The sequence below is a fragment of the Lagenorhynchus albirostris genome, chromosome X, assembly GCF_949774975.1.
Source record: "Lagenorhynchus albirostris chromosome X, mLagAlb1.1, whole genome shotgun sequence".
NCBI classification, from domain to species: Eukaryota; Metazoa; Chordata; class Mammalia; order Artiodactyla; family Delphinidae; genus Lagenorhynchus; species Lagenorhynchus albirostris.
Window position 1 is genome coordinate 58,416,728 of NC_083116.1, and position 23,058 is coordinate 58,439,785.

At 37.6% G+C, this 23,058-nt stretch overlaps 1 protein-coding gene, 1 non-coding gene and 1 pseudogene across 7 annotated transcripts in view; 1 reads left to right on the forward strand and 2 right to left on the reverse strand.

The window, feature by feature from the left end:
• The window catches only part of POF1B (POF1B actin binding protein), a 102,675-nt gene that overhangs the window by 43,115 nt on the left and 36,502 nt on the right, over positions 1-23,058 (forward strand). For all 6 annotated transcript variants that reach the window (XM_060138241.1, XM_060138243.1, XM_060138244.1 and 3 more), the window contains 2 exons: positions 17,557-17,687; positions 22,300-22,327. In XM_060138241.1, coding sequence (XP_059994224.1) covers positions 17,557-17,687; positions 22,300-22,327 — 159 coding nt within the window. The remainder of the gene's footprint in view (positions 1-17,556; positions 17,688-22,299; positions 22,328-23,058) is intronic.
• Positions 6,896-7,684, reverse strand: LOC132513369 (small ribosomal subunit protein eS1-like; annotated as a pseudogene).
• LOC132514214 (U6 spliceosomal RNA) lies at positions 11,887-11,991 on the reverse strand. The gene has a single exon (XR_009538700.1). It is a non-coding gene; the product is annotated as a U6 spliceosomal RNA (small nuclear RNA).

The window sequence follows — 23,058 nt, forward strand, 5'->3', positions numbered from 1 at the left end:
ATGTTTACAGCCACCTGGTCAAATAAAAATAGAGTTCAATACAATTTTTCGCAATGGAATAATTGGAAAAAATAATATATCACTTATTAAAACTATAAATCCTAGGGCTTGAATTATCTTGTGAAAGAACACATTAAATTTTTTAAAGTGGATTCAGTTGGCTTTTCTTTTATTAGTTATTTTTATTCTGAGTGACTGTTTTTGGCATGTGCATGTATTTTAGGAATGCTATCCTCAGGTTCAGTGCCATCATCACATTGTCTAACAGCCCCAGATCTTCCACTCTCTACACTATCAACAATCCCATTCTAGCCAGCAAATCCAAACCATCACAGGAAGTGATTCAATTTCTACAAACACTGGAATTGAACTGTATCATAGTGACTCAAACCATACACATGAGCAGGTAAGATTAATGAGCTGATTCCTTGTAAAACTGAAATAATCTCTTAAACACTGCTCACACCACTGTATAGGTACCCACATTATTTTTTCATCAAAATATTGAGGAGTTATACCATGAAGATTCATGTTTTATTATGGCATTTTTATATATTTATTTTTTAACATCTTTATTGGAGTATAATTGCTCTACAGTGTAGTGTTAGTTTCTGCTGTATAAAAAGTGAATCAAGATGGAAACAACCTAAGTGTCCATCATCGGATGAATGGATAAAGAAGATGTGGCACATATATACAATGGAATATTACTCAGCCATAAAAAGAGACGAAATTGAGCTATTTGTAATGAGGTGGATAGACCTAGAGTCTGTCATACAGAGTGAAGTAAGTCAGAAAGAGAGAGACAAATACCGTATGCTAACACATATATATGGAATTTAAAAAAAAATGTCATGAAAAACCTAGGGGTGAAACAGGAATAAAGACACAGACTTACTAGAGAATGGACTTGAGGTTATGGGGAGGGGGAAGGGTAAACGGTGACAAAGCGATAAAGAGGCATGGACATATATACACTACCAAACGTAAGGTGGATAGCTAGTGGGAAGCAGCCGCATAGCACAGGGAGATCAGCTCGGTGCTTTGTGACCGCCTGGGGGGGTGGGATGGGGAGGGTGGGAGGGAGGGAGACGCAGGCGGGAAGAGATATGGGAATATATGTGTGTATATAACTGATTCATTTTGTTGTGAAGCTGAAGCTAACATACCATTGTAAAGCAATTATACTCCAATAAAGATGTTAAAAAAAAAAAGTGAATCAGCTATATGCATACATATATCCCCATATCCCCTCTCTCTTGCGTCTCCCTCCCACCCCTCTAGGTGGTCACAAAGCACTGAGCTGATCTCCCTGTGCCATGCAGCTGCTTCCCACTAGCTATTTATTTTACATTTGGTAGTGCATATATGTCAGTGCTACTCTCTCACTTCGTCCCAGCTTACCCTTCCCCCTCCCCGTGTCCTCAAGTCTATTCTCTACGTCTGTGTCTTTATTCCTGTCTTGCCCCTAGGTTCATCAGAGCCACTTTTTTTTAGATTCCATATATATGTGTTAGCATACAGTATTTGTTTTTCTCTTTCTGACTTACTTCACTCTGTACGACAGACTCTAGGTCCATCCACCTCACTACAAATAACTCAATTTTGTTTCTTTTTATGGCTAATATTCCATTATATATATGTGCCACATCCTCTTTATCCATTCATCTGTTGATAGACACTTAGGTTGCTTCCATGTCCTGGCTATTGTAAATAGTGCTGCAATGAACTTGTGGTATATGACTATTTTTGAATTATGGTTTTCTCAGGGTATATGTATTATGGCATTTTTAAAACAAAATTTTCCATCTCTTCTCAGAAGACAAAATAATTCAGGTTTATTAATACATTAAATCTATGAGGGGAGTTAAGAACTGATCAATGAACACTTAATTTCTAGCTGATCCTCAGTTCTGAAATGGGTCCAACAGTTGTGCAACATTAAATATTTTCATGAAGTATGATATTTAAGTGAATAATGAATTGGAAGTGATATTGTCTAAGATGATTATAATGGTTACCATGTGACCATTATTTTTTTATGTTTTCTTTGAAAATATGGCATATTAAGTCAGAATAGGCATACATTTTATTATTTGTTACATCAACAAAATAGAAACTAAAACTTACTTGCTAAGAAGAAGTATCTTGGGATGCAATCATCAGTGACTAATTTATGTTCTGAATACTTTAGAATCTTGTAAACCTCTGTTATACATGTGTTAAAGGAAAAAAGATTGTCTTGTTTCTTGGAAAAACTAACAATTATAACTGGAACTGTGGGGAATAATCCACCCTTTGTATTTTTTCATATTTTTTTCTAATAAAGAATAGCTTGCTCAAATTGACCGCTCTCATAGGCAACTCCTACAGAAAGACAAAAGAAAAAGAATAAGAAAAAATAAAGAGGGAGCCTGCCCACATAAGAATATGATTGTTTTATATTAAATATGAATGAGATTATTTCTAAGGACTGAAACTTGAAATATACACTTTGGCCATATTGGTAAAAAAGAAGCACAAAAAATTTAATACCCACGTTTTTCCAATCTAAAAAAGCCTTAAATTATCATGTATGGAAATACTGGTCTTTAGAATTACTCTAAAACATGGTCCAGATGGTGTTGAATTTCTTAAATTAAATGGATTAGTAATAGCCATTAGAAAGACATTTTATTAGGTTAAATAATTTGAAATTGTCATTTTTATAGGTCAAAGTTGATCAAAGAGCAACAGTTTCATACGGTTCAGTCTAATACTTAACTTCATTACGCTTCAGTTTCTTCATCATAAAATAAAGATTCATCATCCATTTCTTACCGGGTTATTGTAAGAATAAATTATGTCATGTATGTTAAGCACTTAACCATTGTTGAGTGCTGATGGTAAGTACTTAAATGGTAATTACTAATTTTTAGTAGTAATTATTATTTGTAAGCATTAAATCTTCATGCCAGGTACTATGAAAAATACAAATGTGGGTAAGACATTGTCACATTTCTCTTAGGTGCTTATTGTCTAATAGGGGAAAGTCGCAAACACATAAAACATTATACAAAGCAAAGTGTTGTCTGTTATAAAAGAGGATCATGCAGTGTGCTTTGGGAACAGAAGAGAGAAGAAATTAATTTCAGCTGGGAGATCTAGGAAAGCTTTGTTGAGGAAGAAGAGATTGTCCTGGGTTTTGAAGAGTGAGCAGAATTTCCAAACGTGGTATTGTGGTGTGTGGCATGGACATCCTAAGAACAGGGAATCACATGAAAAAAGTCATATATTTGGGAAAGTACACTTTGGGTTTCAGGAATAGTGGTTTGGTTTGTATGGCAAGGAAGACATGAGATGAAGAGTACTAGAGTGTAGGGTTAAAATGATACCTTAAGGCCAGATCATGAGGTCCTTCCCACTGCAGGATCTTAGCTCCCCAACCAGGGATTGAACCCAGGCCCTCGTCAGTGAAAGCACAGAGTCCTGACCACTGGACCACCAGGGAATTCCCGAATGTTAAGTTTAAAATTTTGAACTTTATTTGGCAGACAATGGAGAAAAGTTGAAGGTTATTGAGTAGGAAAATATTGATAGGTATGATTTAGGAGGTTAATTCTAGAAGCTTTGCACAAGATAGATTGAAATATTGATTAGTTTTCTTCTCACAATGATCAGATGAAGAAGGTATCATTGTTGCCTTTATTGTTCAAGAGAAGGAAACTGAGGTTCAGAGAAGTTGTTACTTGTGAAGGCTTGCATAGCTCTAGCATGTGGTAGAGCCAGGATTCATATATAGGTAGCCTGACTCCAGAGCTTATTGAGAGTTCCCTCTGGAAGTTGAGTCAGTAATGTGGAGAGTCCTTGGTCAATAATGTAAACATGAATAGGACAGTGGATTAATAGTCTGCCACTGGGGAGATATTCATGCTATAACAGAAAGTGGACTAGCTTCAGGGTAGGAAGACCTGGGTTCCAGTTCCAGCTATGTCCCTTCTAAGCTTTGTGTTCTTAATAGATACTAAATCTCTCAGAAATATCCTCATCCATAAATTTTGGTAGTGATGTCTACCTCACAGGGTTGATGCAAAGACTAAATGAAAATATATGTTTGACATGCTTTATAAACTATAAAGCCTACAACATGAAAAAATACCACAGAGAAGAAGTTGCAGAGAGATTATTAAAAGCTAAATATTCCAGTAGTCAAAGTGTAAAACTTAAACTAGGAAAATGACAGTAGGAATGGAGTGAGGAACAATTATCAGAGATGGGAAAAATATCATAGGATTAAGAATCTTGTACAGTGACAATGGTAATGCTATGATATCCTTTCATTAGCTTAGTGCAACTAATAATATATTTGACCAGACCAGATATTGTCTGTTTAGAAAATAGGCAGAGATTGGTAACTAATATATTACTTTCTATTTTATTATTCATCTTTTAGTTTGAGATTCCGACTTAGCTTTGTTAAAGGCTGGAGGCTTTTTGTATACTTTTCTTCTGGTTTTTCAGTATTTTATATGGATAAAGTTGAAGTGCTTCTGAAAATGGAATAGTGCCCTGGGAAGCTTAGAGCTGGTAATTTCCACCTATGTGGATTACACAGGATTGGATCCATTTCTGGTCAGAGTAGGGATGGGGTAACCCGATTGTGCAGATCCCATGGACAAAGTAGGGCAGAGAATGAGTTGTCTCACCTAGGCTCCTTGGTGTTTACATGTGTCTTCCACATGAGTGGAAGAGTCTCTGAAGAGTAATAGAGCAGATGTCAGTTAGGCTTCTTTAAAACTAAAGGATGACCCATTTTCAGTTTGTGTTTAGAGTTAAATTGTAATTCAGAGGTAGTATAATAAGGTAGAAAGAACACAGACTTTCAATTCAATTATCTGGGTTTATAAAACCTGATTCTACTGAGTTGCATGATCCTAGGTAATTGACTTTAACTGGACTGAGGTAATCGACTTAACTGGACTGCACCTCAATTTCCCCATCTATAAAAGAGGGGGAGAATCACACTTAATGTGCAGTGTATCTACAATGGATTAAATGAGGTAAAATATGTAAAGTATCCAGCTTAGTGCCAAGCACATACTAGGTACACAAATGAATGTTTGATTCTCTGCCTTTTCCTCCCCCATCCCCAGTCCCCAAATCTTTCAAAGCATCAAAATAAAAAATTGGTTTCCATTGTAATGATATTCTTTTTAAGATTTATTATTTATTTCCTTATTTTATTTATTTTTGGCTGCATCTGGTCTTAGTTGAGGCATGTGGGATCGTTCGTTGCGGCACGAAGGCTTCTCTCTAGTTGTGGTGTGTGGGTTTTCTCTTCTCTAGTTGTGGCACACGGGCTCCAGGGTGCATGGGTACTGTAGTTTGCGGCACGCGGGCTCTCTAGTTGAAGCGCAAGAGCTCAGCTGTGGCTCGCGGGCTTTAGTTGCTCCGCATGTGGGATCTTAGTTCCCTGACCAGGGATTGAACCCGCGTCCCCTGCATTGTAAGGCGGATTTTTTTTTTACCACAGCACCACCAGGGAAGTCCCTGTAATGATATTTTTAAATGAAACTAAATCACCTTTAAAGTGCTTTCCAAGAAGCAAAAGGCATTAAAATATTTTTGAAAATTAGATGTCCAAAAACCTGGCTCCAAAATATTTCTAATAAAACTAATTTATGTATGTTTTCCATGGTTCTCCTTAGAAAGATCATTATTTTGGTTTCAAATTCGAAACAGCACCAATCACATTTCTTTCCCCGAGGACATTAAGAATAACATGCTGTGATCATTTTCCTGCCATTAGCAAGGAACAGATAATTTCACATATGTTAGTGACAGGGAAAAGCTCAGCTGGACTCGTTTTACAAGTTGTTATACAGGTGGTGTTTATAAGAAAGACTCAAATAATTATATATATTGCATGTACAACTCTTTTGCACTTGGCTTGAGGCTTCCAAGAAAACTTTGAGTCATGGGAAGATGTCAAGGGAAGAGTCCTGCTCACTTGGATAGTGCTATTGCCAATGGAAAATTCTCCAACTTGTGATGCCTTTCTTCTGTCATTTGAAAATTTAATTTTTGTCAACATCAAGACAGCACAGATCTTAGTGTCAGGTGCTTTCTCTGACAAGTATCCAGGAAGCTTGTTACAATGTTTATTTAACATAAGTCGTTCACTAATTATGGAAACTCTGGGCTGCTTAGCTTAATAAACTCAGCATTTCTGCCTGTTCCCTCATTCAGTCACATGTGACTCCAGTCCTTCTCCATCTTTTTTTTTTTTTCCTTCGGTACGCGGGCCTCTCACTGTTGTGGCCTCTCCCATTGCACAGCACAGGCTCCGGACGCGCAGGCTCAGCGGCCATGGCTCACGGGCCCAGCCGCTCAGCGGCATGTGGGATCCTCCCGGACCAGGGCACGAACCCATGTCCCCTGCATCGGCAGGTGGACTCTCAACCACTGCACCACCAGTGAAGCCCTCTTCTCCATCTTTATTGCCTTCTCCATCCCCATTATTGAAAATGAGTGTCTTTTGTGCAAAACTCTATTCCCTGCTATCCTTTCCCCAAATTTAATTGATATCTGTTTTGGACCCATTTTTTCTCCAACACCACCCTTATCTGTCTCCAGCTACCTCCTGCTCTTGTGCCCTTTTGAACTCTTGTTCTGTGGCAAACAAGAATTGTTATTTATTTACTCTTTTAAAAAGTTTTTATTTTTTTAATCAAAATAATACATATAGATAGCATAAAAGGTCAAATATTATTAAATGGCATAAAACAAACAGCAAGTTCCTGTCCCAACCCTTTCCATGCACGCCTGATGCCCAGAGGAAACCATTTTCTCTTTTGTTTTGTTTTGTTTTATCACAAATAAGATCTTTTATTTGTCACCATTAAAAGTCTGATTTTTAAACAGATTCTTGGACTGGTGGCTCACATCCATTAGCTCTTTCAACTTTAGCACCTGTCTCATCCCCAGCAGCTTCTCCAGAACTACTACCTTCACCATGTAGCTCCATGAGTTTTCCCAATTCAAACTTGGGCTCTTCAGCATTTTTACTTTTCTAACAAAGACATCATGGAGTGGATAAATAGATTGGCAGGCCTTTTCTATGTCTTTTCCAGTGCTGTCTGGAATCAACTGATTGACCATCTCTTTCGAGTCATTTGTCTGCACCTCTTGGGTCATGATTTCCATCATCTTCTTGAAGATCTGGCAGACCTGCTGGTGCTGGGCATAAGAGGTCTTCTGAATCTGATTGTTGCATTTTTTAGTAAAACCCACACAGAATAGACGAAGCAAATAACCATCGGTAGTCTTGACATCAACGTGAGCTTCAGGCATGGTCTGCCATTTTTTTACCATGGAGCATATTTTGTCATGGGTAAGATCCATGCCATGGAAATTAGGCAGTTTTTGCCCTGAACATCCTCAGTAATAAGCTTGAATTTTCTAAATGCAACTTCATCATTCTGCAGATCAACAAGGCTCACTTCAAAAACATGACCCTTGAGGCCATCAGATGCGATTTGGGTTCCTTGAGTTCTTGTGATAGTGTTTTCCCAATATTTCTTATATTGAACATAGCTGGTGCTTTCACATCATACCAATCTTTCTTAGAAAATGGGTCAACGACTTTCTTCTTGGCTCCCTTTTTACCCCCTTTTGTAAGGCGCTTGTTCTTGCCGACTGCCATGGTGCTGCTCAGAGAGCCAAAAGGGCGGAAGTTAGAGGCAACAATTTTCAACTCAGCTTTTTTTCTTCTTGTCTTTACTTCCATATAGCTAAATAATATGGGTATACTTATGCTGCTATTTTTTTGATTTATCAACGTTGTATATTATCTGTTGGTAATTCTGGTACATAAGGATTTAGTTCTATTAATTACCCATCTACCTGTTTACATCCCTTTCATCATCTCAGTATAGTTAAATCCCCATATTTTGGGCTAAATCATTATTCAGTGTTTATATTATTATTGCTATGAAAGTATTATTTACTGCTGAACCAATTTGTGTACTATTTTGCTGCTTTTATTAGTATAACTATTATTTGCTGGTGTTAATAATTCCCTAAATGTTTTCATTTGTTTGGTTTTCTATGTATCTATTGCTAATTATTTTCTGAGTACAATTTTTTTTTTTCGGTACGCGGGTCTCTCACTGTTGTGGCCTCTCCTGTTGCACAGCACAGGCTCCGGATGCACAGGCTCAGCAGCCATGGCTCACGGACCCAGCCGCTCCGCGGCATGTGGGATCTTCCTGGACCGGGGCACGAACCTGTGTCCCCTGAATCGGCAGGCGGACTCTCAACCACTACGCCACCAGGGAAGCCCTCTCAGTACAATTTTATACAGTCAAGTCTTCTGGTTTTTGTTGATCAACCATTTCCTCTCTTTAAAACCCTGCAATCCATATACACCTCTCCTCTTGGCTCATATTATCACTACTACTGACCTTCTAGTCACTCTCATCATCCTTCAACAGTTTCACTGGCACGCTTACAATCTTCTCCCCACTTTCCCCTGACCCCTGCCCTGGAATCATCTATGAGAACTTCTCCACTCAAATGATAGATCTTTCTCATGCTCTGTCCTCATGGTTCTTCATCACCTTTAATTTCTTCATTTCTACTACATCTTCAGCTCTCATAGACTTTGGCCACTCCTTGAACCTCCACATCACTTGAAACTGTTTCATCTGGAATTCTGAATCTCTCTTTCTCTTATCATCACTTTCTTACTTCATCTCCTCCTCCCTAATTCCCATTGAGCCTTGCCCTCAACAAGCTCTCCAGCCCTCAGTTCCAAACAAGGCTGGTGTCCCCTGTCAGCTGATTCAACAATGCTCTTGCTAGAAACCCTTAAAATTGTTGCCTTCTCTGATTAGTCCTCATTTTGCTAATCTCTTACTTTGGATAGACTGCCATCCACTTTCTCTGCACCTAGATTTTGACTTCGTGTGCTAGAGAAAGTTCGCAAACTAGGCCAATTTATTCTAGTACAGATTATCTCTGTCTTGCTGGATTCCTTCTGTTGCTAGACAGTCCTTTTAGTTAATTCTGATTGACTTGCCACCCCAGTCCTCAGTATATAGTCTTTATTTTTCCCTCTTCACACTCCAGGTCCCATTGCTGTTCTCTTACTTTCTGCAGGTAGCCTTCCCTTCTACCAAGAATGGGCAGTGGAACTCAGATTTTAATGTGTACCAGAATCAGTTGGCTGACCTGCTTAAATATAGATTGCTGGGACTTGATAGTTTGCATTTCCAAGTTCACTCGTTATCCTAATGCTACTTGGTCCAGGGACCACAATTTGAGTTCACTATGCGAACTCCTTCAACACCCTACTTCATTGAAAAATTTCTCTGTACTTTCGGTGAACTTTTGATTCTTCTGATCTTTGAGAATTAATAATCTAACCTTGTCTTCAAGGTGACTCCATTAGCAACCCTACCAATCTACTGACTTATGATCTCAATCATTTTTGTTCCCTTCACTTGCAAAATCCCTGAAGGAGGAAGGCATACTCACTGCTGCCATTTCCTCATTACCCACAGATTCCTTAACACCTTGAAAACCAGTTTCTAGTTTCAACATTCTTCTGAAACTGCTTTTATTGACCTCTAAGTTGCAAATTCCACTTCCTTTTTTGCTTCATTTTCATCTTATTCCAGTTCGAATAAGATGGAATAGTTGATAATGTTGATCCATTGTATTCTTGATATTCTTTCTTTCCATTATACTGTACTGCTGCTTCTAATTCTTCTCAGTCTCCTCTTCCTTCTTTCATCAGATCTTCCCCAAAGACACATCCCCTTGGCCTTCTTCTCCTTTCTCTACCCCTTCTGCCTTGACTATATGGTGTAAAAGCTTGACTTCTATTACCTTTACATATCACCTTTACATGGACAACTCCCCAAACTTCCCTCCGAAGCTCTAATCTATAATTTTTTGTGTGTGTGTGGGACGCGGGCCTCTCACCACTGTGGCCCCTCCTGCCAAGGAGCACAGGCTCTGGATACGCAGGCCCAGCGGCCATGGCTCACGGGCCCAGCCGCTCCGCGGCTTGCGGGATCCTCCCGGACCAGAGCACGAACCCGCGTCCCCTGCATCGGCAGGAGGACTCCCAACCACTGTGCCACCAGGGAAGCCCTAATCCATAATTTTTAATGGACTAGTTGATGTCTCTACTTGGCTATCCCACAGTCACCTCCAACTGACCATATACCAGCTTTTCATTCTATGCCCTCCATTTCTATTAATGATATCTTCAGTGCACTAATCACCAGACTTAAAATTTAGCATTATTGGGCTTCCCTGGTGGCGCGGTGGTTGACAGTCCGCCTGCTGATGCAGGGGACGCGGGTTCGTACCCCGGTCCGGGAGGATCCCACATGCCACGGAGCAGCTGGGCCCGTGAGCCATGGCCGCTGAGCCTGCACGTCCAGAGCCTGTGCTCCGCAACGGGAGAGGCCACAACAGTGAGAGGCCCGCGTACCGCCAAAAAAAGAAAAAAATCAGCATTATTTTTTTTAGATTATTTATTTATTTATTTATTTATTTTATTATTATTATTTTTGCTGCATCAGGTTTTAGTTGTGGCACGCAGGATCTTTGTTGAGGTGCGTGTATCTTTCATTGTGGCATGTGGGCTCTTTGTTGTTGTGCACAGGCCTCTCTCTAGTTGTGGCAGCGGTTTTTCTCTTCTCTAGTTGTGACTTGCAGGCTCCAGGACGCATGGCCTCTGTAGTTGTGGCGCCCAGGTTCCAGAGTGCATAGGCTCTGTAGTTTGCAGCACGCAGGCTCTAGTTGAGGTGCGTGAGCTCAGTAGTTGCGGCATGCGGGCACGTTTTGGCATGTTGCCCCGCGGCATGTGGAATCTTAGTTCCTTGACGAGGGATTGAACCCACATTCTCTGCATTGGAAGGCAGATTCTTTACCACTGGACCACCAGGGAAGTCCCTTAGGATTATTTTTTACTTTCCCTCTCATTTGCCACCTCACACCTAATCAGTTGTCATAGTCTGAAGAATCTTCCTACATAAAACCACTCTCATATAGCTGAAAGTTGGGTTTCCTTCCTATAACTCTTTTACCATTTTTGTTGTTGTCATCATAGCTAAGGTTTATACAGTAATATAGCCAGTGGGGGGCTGACCCCTGGGGAGGAGACACCCACTCCACAGGAGCCAGCAGTTGCTTTGGGGGCCCTCCCTGGCTGTGGGGAGGGTGCACCACACTCACAGGAAACGGAGAGCAGAGGAAGGGCCTGTGGTTGCCTTTGCCCAGCAGCCCTGCTGCTCTACAGGGACTAATGTAGTACATAGAGCACATTTAAAATGGGGCCAGCATGGGAGATAAAACCATTATCCACCCTGTGATAACTAGTTACAAAAGTCACCCCTGGGTCAGACTGCTCAGGGAAGGCAGCACGTCGTGCGCAGAATCGAGCCATGATGAACGAGGGTGTCCAGAGGCTCGACTTGCCTCCTGGGCGCGGTCTGGGGTCAGGGTGACTGTGCCGGACACCGGCCGCTGCCAGTCCCCCTGGGTCCGCAGGCCAGTCCTTGGCCCCTCAGGCAGGCACTGGGTCAGCAGTCAGGGGTGGGTGGCCAGGCTTTCTCGAGGTCAACCTGCATGGCCTGCGGGAGCCACTCGCAGTACTCGGCCAGCAGGTATTTAGGGTTTTTTCTCCAAGCAGCCAGCAAGGCGTCTCACAGTTGGCTTTCTCGGCAACAAGGGCTCTCAGGAGACTGCCCTGGGCTGCAGTCTAACCCACGTCTTCAGCATCATGCTGAGGCTAGACAACAAACAGCCCTTGTAGGAGGCCAGCTTGTGGAAGACCTGGGGAGACACCACAGGACGGGGAGAAGGCTCCGGGGCTCACATCCCGCCCATAGAAATATGGAACGCTTCATTAATTTGTGTGTCATCCTTGCGCAGGGGCCATGCTAATATTCTGTGTATCGTTCCGATTTTAGTGTATGTGCTGCCGAAGAGAAGAGAGCACTCTTTTACCATTTGATCTGTGCTTCTCTTCGTATCTCTTATGAACTGGGCAATCTATCATATAAAGTTATTTAGATACATATCTTAGCTCTTCTAAAAGACCATAAGGTCCTTGAGAGAGGAGGAGAGAGTATCTTATGTCTTTTCCCCCAGTAGTGCTTAAAACTGTACCATAAGGCAGTACTTAGTAAGTTCTCAGTAAATGTGTGCTGAATGAATGAAAGCATCATGCCACTGAGACCTTTTAAATCCTGCATGTGGCTTGGGGGTATAGATTTTAGCCTTTGTGTTAAGAATAAATGTTAGAATGTAAGATAAATTATCAGTACACTGAAAGAGCTACTACATATGTGCAGTGAGTTCCTCCATTGGCTTTACTTACATAATAAAGAACTGGTTCCATTCCTTGAACAAATTACATACTAAGGAATGGCAGAATAGAGAAATGGCAGAGAGGTGGAGAAGAGACAAAAGTAGCAACAAAGATGTTTCCAAGAAGTTATGCATTAAAAAATACATATTCATTTAAAATTAATTTCATTGGGATATATCTCCTGCTTCATTACAAAAAGTATTTAGAGTGGCTTAAAAGAACAAATAAGATGTAATAGAACAGAAAAAGAAATGTCAAGGACAGTGTAAATATAATGGGGCAATAACACCAGAAGGAAAATAGAGTACACAGAAATGCAGGCCACAGAGTTCCATGTCATTAGTAAAAATGGGCTAAAAACTTGGCTCTGAGATTTCTGGAAGCCACAAGGGGGAAAAACATGATTAGTGGCAAAATTCCCATTGTTCATGAGAAAAAGCTTCATAAGTTTTCAGTAGTCACGTGTGTTATAGGAAAATATATTTTATTTTCCAGTCAGAGAGAATAATTTAAGCAGTTACAAATTAGTCACCTGGATTCATTATAAAATGACAATCCAAACCATCTACTTATTTTTAGTTGTTAGAGGAGTGGAAGAATCATCTTGTTTTATACTAACATGTCAAAAGCTATACATATACACTAAAAAGGGAGCAAGGACAGCATTGACTAGGTTTCGGATAAAGTCAATTTCAGCTGCTTTTTAAAAAAAATTTATTTATTTATTTATTTATGGCTGCATTGGGTCTTTGTTGCTGCACACGGGCTTTTCTCTAGTAGCAGTGAGCAGGGGCTACTCTTCGTTGCGGAGTGCAGGCTTCTCATTCCCGTGGCTCCTCTTGTTGTGGAGCATGGGCTCTAGGCACATGGGCTTCAGTAGTTGTGGCACGTGGGCTCAGTAGTTGTGGCGCCCAGGCTTAGTTGTTCCAGGCATGAGGGATCTTCCCGGACCAGGGCTCGAACCTGTGTCTCCTGCATTGGCAAGCAGATTCCTAACCACTGTACTACCAGGGAAGCCCTTCAGTTGCCTTGTTAAAGCACCTCTTCCAATTAGTGCTTTTCCATCTATTATAGTTAACATTTAGCCCAAATTGCATCCTTTATGACAACTTCCTCATGCAACAAATGTTTACTGAGGATCTACTATACTCAGACTCTATGGTATGTGCTGGAATTAAAGAAATGTATAAAAAGAGTGTCTCTACTCTCCAGTAGCTGAGAGTCATGTAGAAAATTTATAACCATCTTCCACTCCTATCATTATTCAAATAACCAATTGTCCATATGTGTTAAGTTAAATAAAACCATTATTTATACAATGGTTTTTACATGACAGTTTAATAATTTACCTGCCCCCCTCCAAGGTAATACCTCCAGCAACTTTATAAAATAAGTACTAAATTACCTGCATTTTACAGTTGAGCAACCCGAGGTTCAGAGAGGTTAAGCAGTACATACACTTAGGCCACAACTAGGAAGTGGGCGCTCCACTTTTGGCTCCAATTTCCATTCTTTCTTCATTGCAACACTTTTCTGCCTAGAGTTACTCACAGGAAATTAAATTAGGTCTTTATTTCAAGTACAGGACTGTTGTTATGAGTCAAGTCTTCATTTTAGAATTATAATTATTGTACAGTACATTCAATTCAGTGACAACATTTATTGAAAATCTTCTGTGTACCAGGTACTGTATAGTGCAACATTTCTTTACTAAAATATCTATGGAGATTAAAATAGCACTGAGGATTTTCAGAACCTAAAATTCTGATACTTTTTCTCCTAGGATTTCTTCTTGTGGTACAAAATAGGAAGAGACCAATTATTGCTTTTTTTTTACCTTGTTAGCTAAATGACATTGTACATAAAATGCATTTCATTTCATGGGGATTAATGCCAACTGGATTAACTATGGTTTCAATCTATCTGACAGCTATTAAACGTCCCAAATCAAAGCAAAATTAATGAAGCAGTAACCTTATTTATCTACAAGTGTCACCATATAAGGTTTGCAGGATAATAATCCTATTCTCCTATTATTAGGATATTATATATATAATATATTATATATATATTATATATATATAATATATTATAATATATATTATAATATATTATATTAATAATAATCCTATTATCCTATTATTAGGATTATTATTAATCCTATTATCCTATCCTATTATTACAACCTATACGTTGTAAACTTTCCTTAATATAATATATATATAATATATATATATTTTATATATATATAATATATATTATAATATATTATATTAATAATAATCCTATTATCCTATTATTAGGATTATTATTAATCCTATTATCCTATCCTATTATTACAACCTATACGTTGTAAACTTTCCTTAATAGTGATGTTTTCTGTTGTCATGTAGCAAAAAGTTACTACCCAGGAGGGTCTAAGCACAGAAGACCTTATTAGTTAACATGTCCATGACCTTTTAGAGGGTTAGGCATTTATGTATAATTGCTTTTATATAATATGGCATTTTAAGCACTTTTGAATCCACTAAGCAACCATTCTAAATAGGTGAAAAATGCATACATAAGCCAGTTACCTAGTGGGGATAAATTTAATTAAGCCAGTACCCTCTACTACGAGATTACTACTAGATTGTGATTTGTGCCTTCATCACAGGCTATCCCTAGTCCTGAACAGTATTCTCAAAAATGTGTGTCACTAAGCTTGAAGGGGGCCAGGGAAGAAAATATAGATAGCTCAGCTGAAATCTGCAACTATTGTGTGTCTACTATCGGTAGGACTCTATAATCACTACCACTGAACTTTGTAAATATGGTTGGTCAAAAGTATCATCTTTGAATATCAAAGTTTATATAATGTAGATACTAACAAAAGAAATTCCACACCTGGAATCTCATAGACCACAAATAAGAAACAAAACTCCAGACTAGAAACAAGACAAGAACTTCCAAGGCAGTAGTGAGGTGAAGCCCATGGTTTTCCTTTACAAGGTACTTCCTTTCTATAGATTTTCTGAAAAATGACTGCTGATTTGCCTCTGGTTTCACACTTAAACATTGTTGCTTGCCTTGGGTTTGTGGCAGTAATTCTAATCAGAGGCTTTTACTAGCAATCAGACGCAAGGAGTTGGACTGCTTAGCCATTATTATGGTCAAATAGTGATCTGATTAAAGGTATTTGATTGATGCATGCTGAAGAATCTTTAATAATTTTTGTAATTTTTTGAGAAATATCACATTTTGTGTATCTTGGAACAACTATTCTTCAGCACAGTTTGTATTCCTGCCCTATTTTTATGTGAAAGCTAAAGCTATTATCTTAGATTGACATTCAAGATAGCTCTCATTCATCAGGCAGAAATGCTGATGTGAGGTAATTTTATTTCAAGTATCCTATCAACTCAATATTGTCACAGAGAGAAAACCTCCATCCATTAGAGCTACCATTCTGACTGAAAACATTCATGTTTCCTTGGGAGGCTCCCTGTCTTGGCTTTTTCAAGTCAACAAGAACATGGTTTTGAGCCAGCTCTAAAAGAAATGTCAAAGCACACCTACAAACAGTTCCAATAAAACTAAAATCTACTGACCTGTGATTTAGTAATGAAAATATTGCTAACTGGCATGTCATAGTTTATGGTTAGGAAATTTCATTTTATTATTGAGTGTAGTCCTGTCAAAGACTTAACAGCAGAAGAGAATCTGATTTCTGTCTGTCCTCTCCCCTCCACACTTTTGAACCCAAGTGGGTTTTGGTTTTTACTGTGTTACTCAAATTTACTGTAACTTGTGGACTGTATACAACTAAGGAGGAATATATATACAAAGGAGTGAAATTTTGTTTCTTGCTATTCTACCTTGATGGCTGTTTGGTCAAAAGAACCCATTCTTCAATTTTAATGCTCTCACCTTTTCTCTAACTGATTAAAATTTATTAACTGAATTTCAGCCATATTTTACATGGTTTCACAATAAGAAAATCAAACTCTTGACTGTTTCAACTCCTAGCCCAGCTAACCTCCAAAATAATGCAGTTAGGGGCAGTGTAATTCCTAAGTTGCTGAGAAAACAAACACAAGAGGTCTTCTGGGAGGCAATATTGTGTAGTGGTTACAAGAGAACATTACCTCATTTAATCTTTATGTCAAGTTCATAGCACAATGGCTGGCACATAGTAAGAGCTAAATAAATATTAGTTATTGTTATCATTTCTCAAAATAAAATCACCTCCCTTTGGTAACTATTTTTTTTTCCTTTGGTAACTTTTAACACCTCTTTTTATCTATGAACACAGACACGAGGCTGATGCAAATCGTTCCCCGTCCTGGACTCTGTGACTCTTTATTTGGGTGCCACACTGAAATCACAAGAGCAAGAGTTTTAGTAATGGCACAAATTACTAATGTGGGCAAAGAATTGTATACCCAACATGTTAACTAGTGTACAGTGCAATGACAGGAGAATATTTGTGCAAAAATAAAAAAAGGAATAAATACTTTAAGATAATTTGAAACTATAAAATTACTCTGTCAAATTAAACTGGAAGGAAATAAAAACTCCATGGTTTTCACAGCGTTATGAGGGCATTATAATTGGCTAAGAGAGAAAAATAGGCAAAATACTAAGTGTATCAAATTACTTGTGTGCAGATTCTAACAGGGAGCTCAGTACTTGAATGTCCTTGGCTAAAGAAATGCCCTTTTCTACTTGGGAAAGTTAATGGTTTTGGAAGGAACACATATAGAGAGGTGAGGCCGGAAGGCGTTATCTACCTGGCTAGCTATAGCAATGAGATAACCTGAGGATCAGTGGAATGACACTGACAGATGGATAAGCCATGTGATGATAATGAGCAACTCAGAGATTTTGATTTACTTGTTTTACTTTTCATTTAAGCATCTATATTCAAGAATTTTTATGTAAATTATTCAAGGTTTGCATTCATTAGATCACTTAGGCTTGAGTGAAATGAAACTGAAAATGCCATTACAATGTTGCTTTTCCTTTAAATTCCTCCCATATTGAAAAATGTATACATCAGCTACAAAGAAAATTTAGTGGCTTCATTTATGTGATGACTTTGTGATGAGTTACTTGTATTAATAGGTTATTTCACTTTTTTCATTTCACAGCAAAATATCTGTGAACTTAATATTGTTTATAATTGTGATTGATATTTTCTTCAGGTGATAATTCAGGATGATGGCCCTGAAAAATTGGACCCCAAGTATTTTGGAGAGTTGCTTGCTGATCTATGCCGTAAAAATACAAATCTATATCACTGCTTATTAGAACATTTGCAGAGAATTGGAGGAAGGTACTGTAAATATATCATTTGCTTGGCGTTGTAGCTTTCAAACATTTTACAATACCCTGGTATTTTTTAATAGACTTTATTTTTTAGAGCAATTTTAGGTTTACAGCAAAAATTGAGTACTTTTAATGGGGAAACAGGCAACTGTATGAGCAGATCTGAGGAAATATCTCATTTTAAGAGTTAATGTACTTAATGAAAATCATTGAAGATATCTTACCAGCTATTTTGGGGTCAGTAAAGAATTACGTGGATCTTCTTTTCTAACGTACTTTGATGAAAAATGCAACCACTTAGACAAGGAGCTCCAAAAATGTGTGGCATACGATGACTTGTTTTAAGATATTACACTGATGATATAAGATACAGTCCCATTGCCAACACACTACTGTTTATCTTCCATTGATGTGTGCTCAACATATGAAGACCAGAGTTTAATATACATTTAGGGTTGTGTATTATTATAAATGTCATGTATTATTTTAATATTATATATTACATATAATGTATGAAATATAAATTATACAAATATCTATTTATAAGTTAATGTAAATATGTATATTATACAATAATATTATATAATAATATATAATACTTATTTAAATATATAAACATAAACAATTTATCAACTATTCATGTGTAGATGAGAGCACATTATGTCATGAAATGAATTTCATAAGCTATACTCCAAAAGTTGCCTTCTACTACATAGTCACATCATATATGTGGTCATCTGTCAGGCAAAATTTAGGAAAGCTCCATAAACTCAGAAAAATCTGGAGGTTAAAGAAAAGTCAGTATAAACTTCACCAACTAGATTCTTCTACTTCTCAGAGATCTTTAATCTCTTCTCTCTTTTCTCTCTGCTTATTACAATTCTGTTTATTAGCTCCCTCCTCCCCAACTTTTCTTGCTTTCTTATTCATGATTGCAACCATTCTCTTAGCATCACCCTCAACTGCCTTGCCTCTTTATCATATTGTCCCTGCCACTTAGCAAAATCCCAACTCTGGATCAGTCTAGCTCTCTGCTTTATCTATTGTTTTCTTTTTTTCCTCTATCCAGTACTCACTGCCCACTACCCCTAGAATTCAGACACTACCCCCCGAGGGCTGTTTCATTTACCCTGGTTTCCTTGGTGCCTAGTGTGGTGACTGATTTAGTGTGGTGCTTAATAAATATTTGTTGAATGAATGAATGAATGCCTTCTTTATGCTACATCCATGCAGTTGAGCACAGAGAAAAGCGCATGGTAATTATTAACGCATGGTTTCCATCTTCAGCTAGGCCTTCATCAGTGTTTTATACTAATCAATATCCTCTCCCCTTATCCAAACAACTATTTCACACATTCATTCATTTGCATAATGTCACTACCTTAAAATCTTTCCCCTCATTCTGAGTACTCTATTATGTATTGAGTGTCCACTATTGTGCCAGACACTGTGCTAAGTGCTTTTTGAATATTATCTAATTTGTACAGTAACCATAGAAAGTTTCAAATGGACACCCAAAGAGAATAAGTTATTAAGATCACATAGCTACTAAGTGCTTGAGATGGATTCAAACAGTTTTGAGTACTCTTATACCTATAAGCCATGACTCAGCTTTTCTGCAAAGCCTTCTCTAGATACTGTTTTGTCTAGATGTTCCTCTTCTGTGTATTAATCATGTCTTGTGAATATTTCTGTTAAAGTATCACATGGTAAAATCAAGAGCCTATAGAGACATATATTCTTAAGTACCCTGATTGTAGATGCAGGGTTCATACCCTGGGTTCATGTCCCAGCTTTTGTTACATACTAGATGTGTAATATCAGGCAACCTGTTTAACCTCTCTGTACCTCAGTTTCTTCATCTGTGAAATAGGGATTATAATAATGCTTATTTCATAGATTTGTTATAAGCAATAAGTGATTTATTTAAGACATGTACTTACAAGCAGCAGGAGCATCATGTGAAATGCAGGTCTGGAAACAGACCTGTAGAATCAAAAACTCTGGGGTAAGGCCAAGCAGCAAGCCCTCTGGAGGATTCTGATACATGTTAAAGTATGAGAACCACTGACCTAAGGCCACAAAAGTGGCAAATCTGGGACTAGAACCTATGGGAGAACCTTTTTACCTTAGGCAAATCACTTAACCTTTCATACTAGATATGTGTCTCTAAATTATTTAACATATTGCAGACACATTAAAGAAATTATCAATTTTTGAATCATCAAATTTGAAAACGTTGGAGGACTTAGACCAATTTTACATTGCTCAAATTTTGCCTTAGATCACTTATGTTTGTGTCACGTACAGGACAAGATAATATTTGTGTTTGGATTGCTGAAATCCAGAGCACATGGCCTTGACAAAGTCGCTACTCAGTAAAGGTTTATAGAATGAGAGTTAAATATATTCCAAATGTATTAGTCTCATACTAATTAGAAGTAGACAAAGTAACTGAGCAAGGGAAGTTAAATTGTTTTATAATGACCAACCAGGTAGAGATGTAATCTGGGGTTTTGAAATAACTCCCTGTCATTGAGGGTTTTGATAAATGTATATGGGTGACCTAAATGTGTAATTAAGCACTGAAAAACATTGAGTTTAATTTCTAGAGTAGCTAAAAATACTAAAAAGAAAATAGAAAGCTGGGGTCTCCACATTAGTAAACACTCCAGAGTGGAGAGGGTCTCATAAAATTTTGGTGCTTAAGAGTTTTTGTTTGTCAGAAGGTTGTCAGTTTCTTTTTCTTCATTCCACCTGCCTTTTATTTCTTCTTTTGTTTTTTTCCTTATTGCATTCCTTCCTTCCTAGGAGGTGAGATGACATAGTGAGTGCCTCTCTTTTTTTTTTTCTGCCCACTGTAATTATAGTCACCATCACCTTGTACTGAATGGAGATATAATCCACAATGGTCTTTCCACCTCCCGCCTCTGCTCTCTTTGTTTCCACTCTCTCTCTCTCTCCCACCCCTTTGTCTCCACTTTTCTTCTCTTTCTAAATTGCAATTCAGCAATAAGTAGACTGGAAGGTCAGAATTAAGAAAGGTTGTCTTATGAAACCATTTTGGTTACATTTGTAAATTCCAGTATTAAGTGCTGTTGATTGCTCCTTGTTTGTTTCTTTGTTTTGTTTTCTTATTTGTAGAAAGAAGTAAGTGGCTAGGGACATGTGTACTAGGTTGGCATTGGAATTGGGATTTTAAACATAAAAGGTCTATTAATATTGTGATAATAATTCCAGTTAACAGTAATGCAAGACTACTATACCTGCATTGTGAGTCATATTTTAACTTCTTTTAGCTTCCAATATATGCATGCAGTTACTTCAGTAACACACTAAAAAAGTAGAAGATACTTCATTTTTTTTCGCTAGGGCCTCCCCAAAATTTATATTTTGAGCAACCCAGGAAATACCACATACATACATACAGACAATTGCACATATGCAGTCGTGCCTCAGGAAATGAAATCTTCAGTTCTCATTCTCCACATTAGCTTGTGTATTTCTATAAATGCATGCGAGAGGTTTCGCACAGTGAGTGACCCACTTATCTCTGTAAGCAATATATTACTCATAAGCACTTACTTAGAAGGTAAAGGTAGGAGCTAATGTACTAGCTTATATCTCTAAAATATGTTTCTGTTGTACCTGACAATATGGCAGTCATATATCTATGATTTCCTAAGATAGTCTTACTTTAACATACTTTGTCTTGCTGTCAGAACATGTGTACAGTTTTTTGTTTGTTTGTTTGAGAAGTATGTTCATCGTATGTATTTTGGACCCAATTTTTCCACGAAGTGCAGGGGGAACAAGTAGGCAAAAATAAAGGCCTATCTGTTGCCACTGGCAACGCTAGAACTGTATCCTTCCCAGCTTTCACCATTCCCCAAAGGAGCCAGTGCCGGACTGGTATAACAACTAACAATTCGCTTGCAGCATTTGCCTACCTAACATGGCTTCACAAAGGGCCTTCCAACCCTCATGGACAAACCTTCATTTTGATGCTGGAAATTCTACTTTCCCACTAGAATTTTGGTGATGTTGCTTAAGGCTATGTCCCTATGTAAACATTCCAATATCCTTTTAAGCTTTGTCATTGCTATACATACTGTAGTGTAGATTGAATGATTAGTGTAGATTGCGAAGTCTTACAAGTTTTGGTTTTGACTAAAAGGGTATGAATAACTTAAAGACACTGTAGGGAGAAGCTGGAATCAGCATTAAAAGGGAGCAATACAAGGAGAAAAATAAGGTGGAAATAGAAAATGACTTATTGTTATTTGTTCACTCAGATAGTATTTTTTGCCAAACTGAAGACTTCTACATCTAGTCACAAATAAACCGGTGTTAATGAATGGTAGTAATTCTGCATATTATATTGGCTTGTTATTTGGATGTTGTTCATTTTTAATAGATTAGCTAATTCCAGGAAAATTAACTTTATTTTTGTCAAGTGCCATTTTAGTTAGCTTTAAATTTTTCATTAGGATTATAAATTTCACTTGATATGTTATATATCAAAAAGTAAGGTAAAATATTTAGAACACTAACATTTATATATGATCAATGTATATATTTTCCTAAGGTTGTCTGTTTTTTTTTTTTCATTCTTGCAGCAAACAGGACTTTGAGTCTACAGATGAGGTAAGTGCAAAAAGAGTTGAAAATCAAATATAGTTGATAACAAAGCAGATAACAAAGCAGATACTTGCATTAATAATATTGTTTTTAGTTTGGTATTTTTATTAGACTGGAAACAGGTTAGTGAAAGAAATAATGATCCTTTTGCCTTTAAAATGATATAACCATTTATATCTTTGTAATGGCTTTAAAGGTGATAATTGTAAAAGTAATAATCATTCACACAAAAAATGTTTTATCAGCTGTCACCTTATGATTTAGCTTGTCTTTGCTTATGAGAACATTTAAAAGTTCATTGACTACATATTCTGTTTTACAAAACTGAAATCTACGTTAACTAATTAAATAGCAAATTTAGTTTTAATGTATTTCGAAAACTTGTATGTCCCATGCCAAATAGCCAGCAACTTGAAGTAAATATTTTCAAGTATCAATTCTAAATATTATGTATATACATTTTGGTAATAGTTACTTTTAATGGAATAAGTCATCAAATAGAGAAAGAACTGATTTCAAAGTAACAATCACAATGGCTTCTTTTATGTTAATTTTCATCTTTATTTCCAAAGTATTGACGTACTGCATTTGTTACAATAATTCAGTAAGCCCTAAATTGTCTTTATGAAGTACTGAATTCAATTCAGCTTCTCACTTAAAATTTGTTGAAGCTTCTTAATGTTGCTGTGGCAACATCATAATCTTTCAAAAGTCACCGCAGCTCTATGCAAATTCTC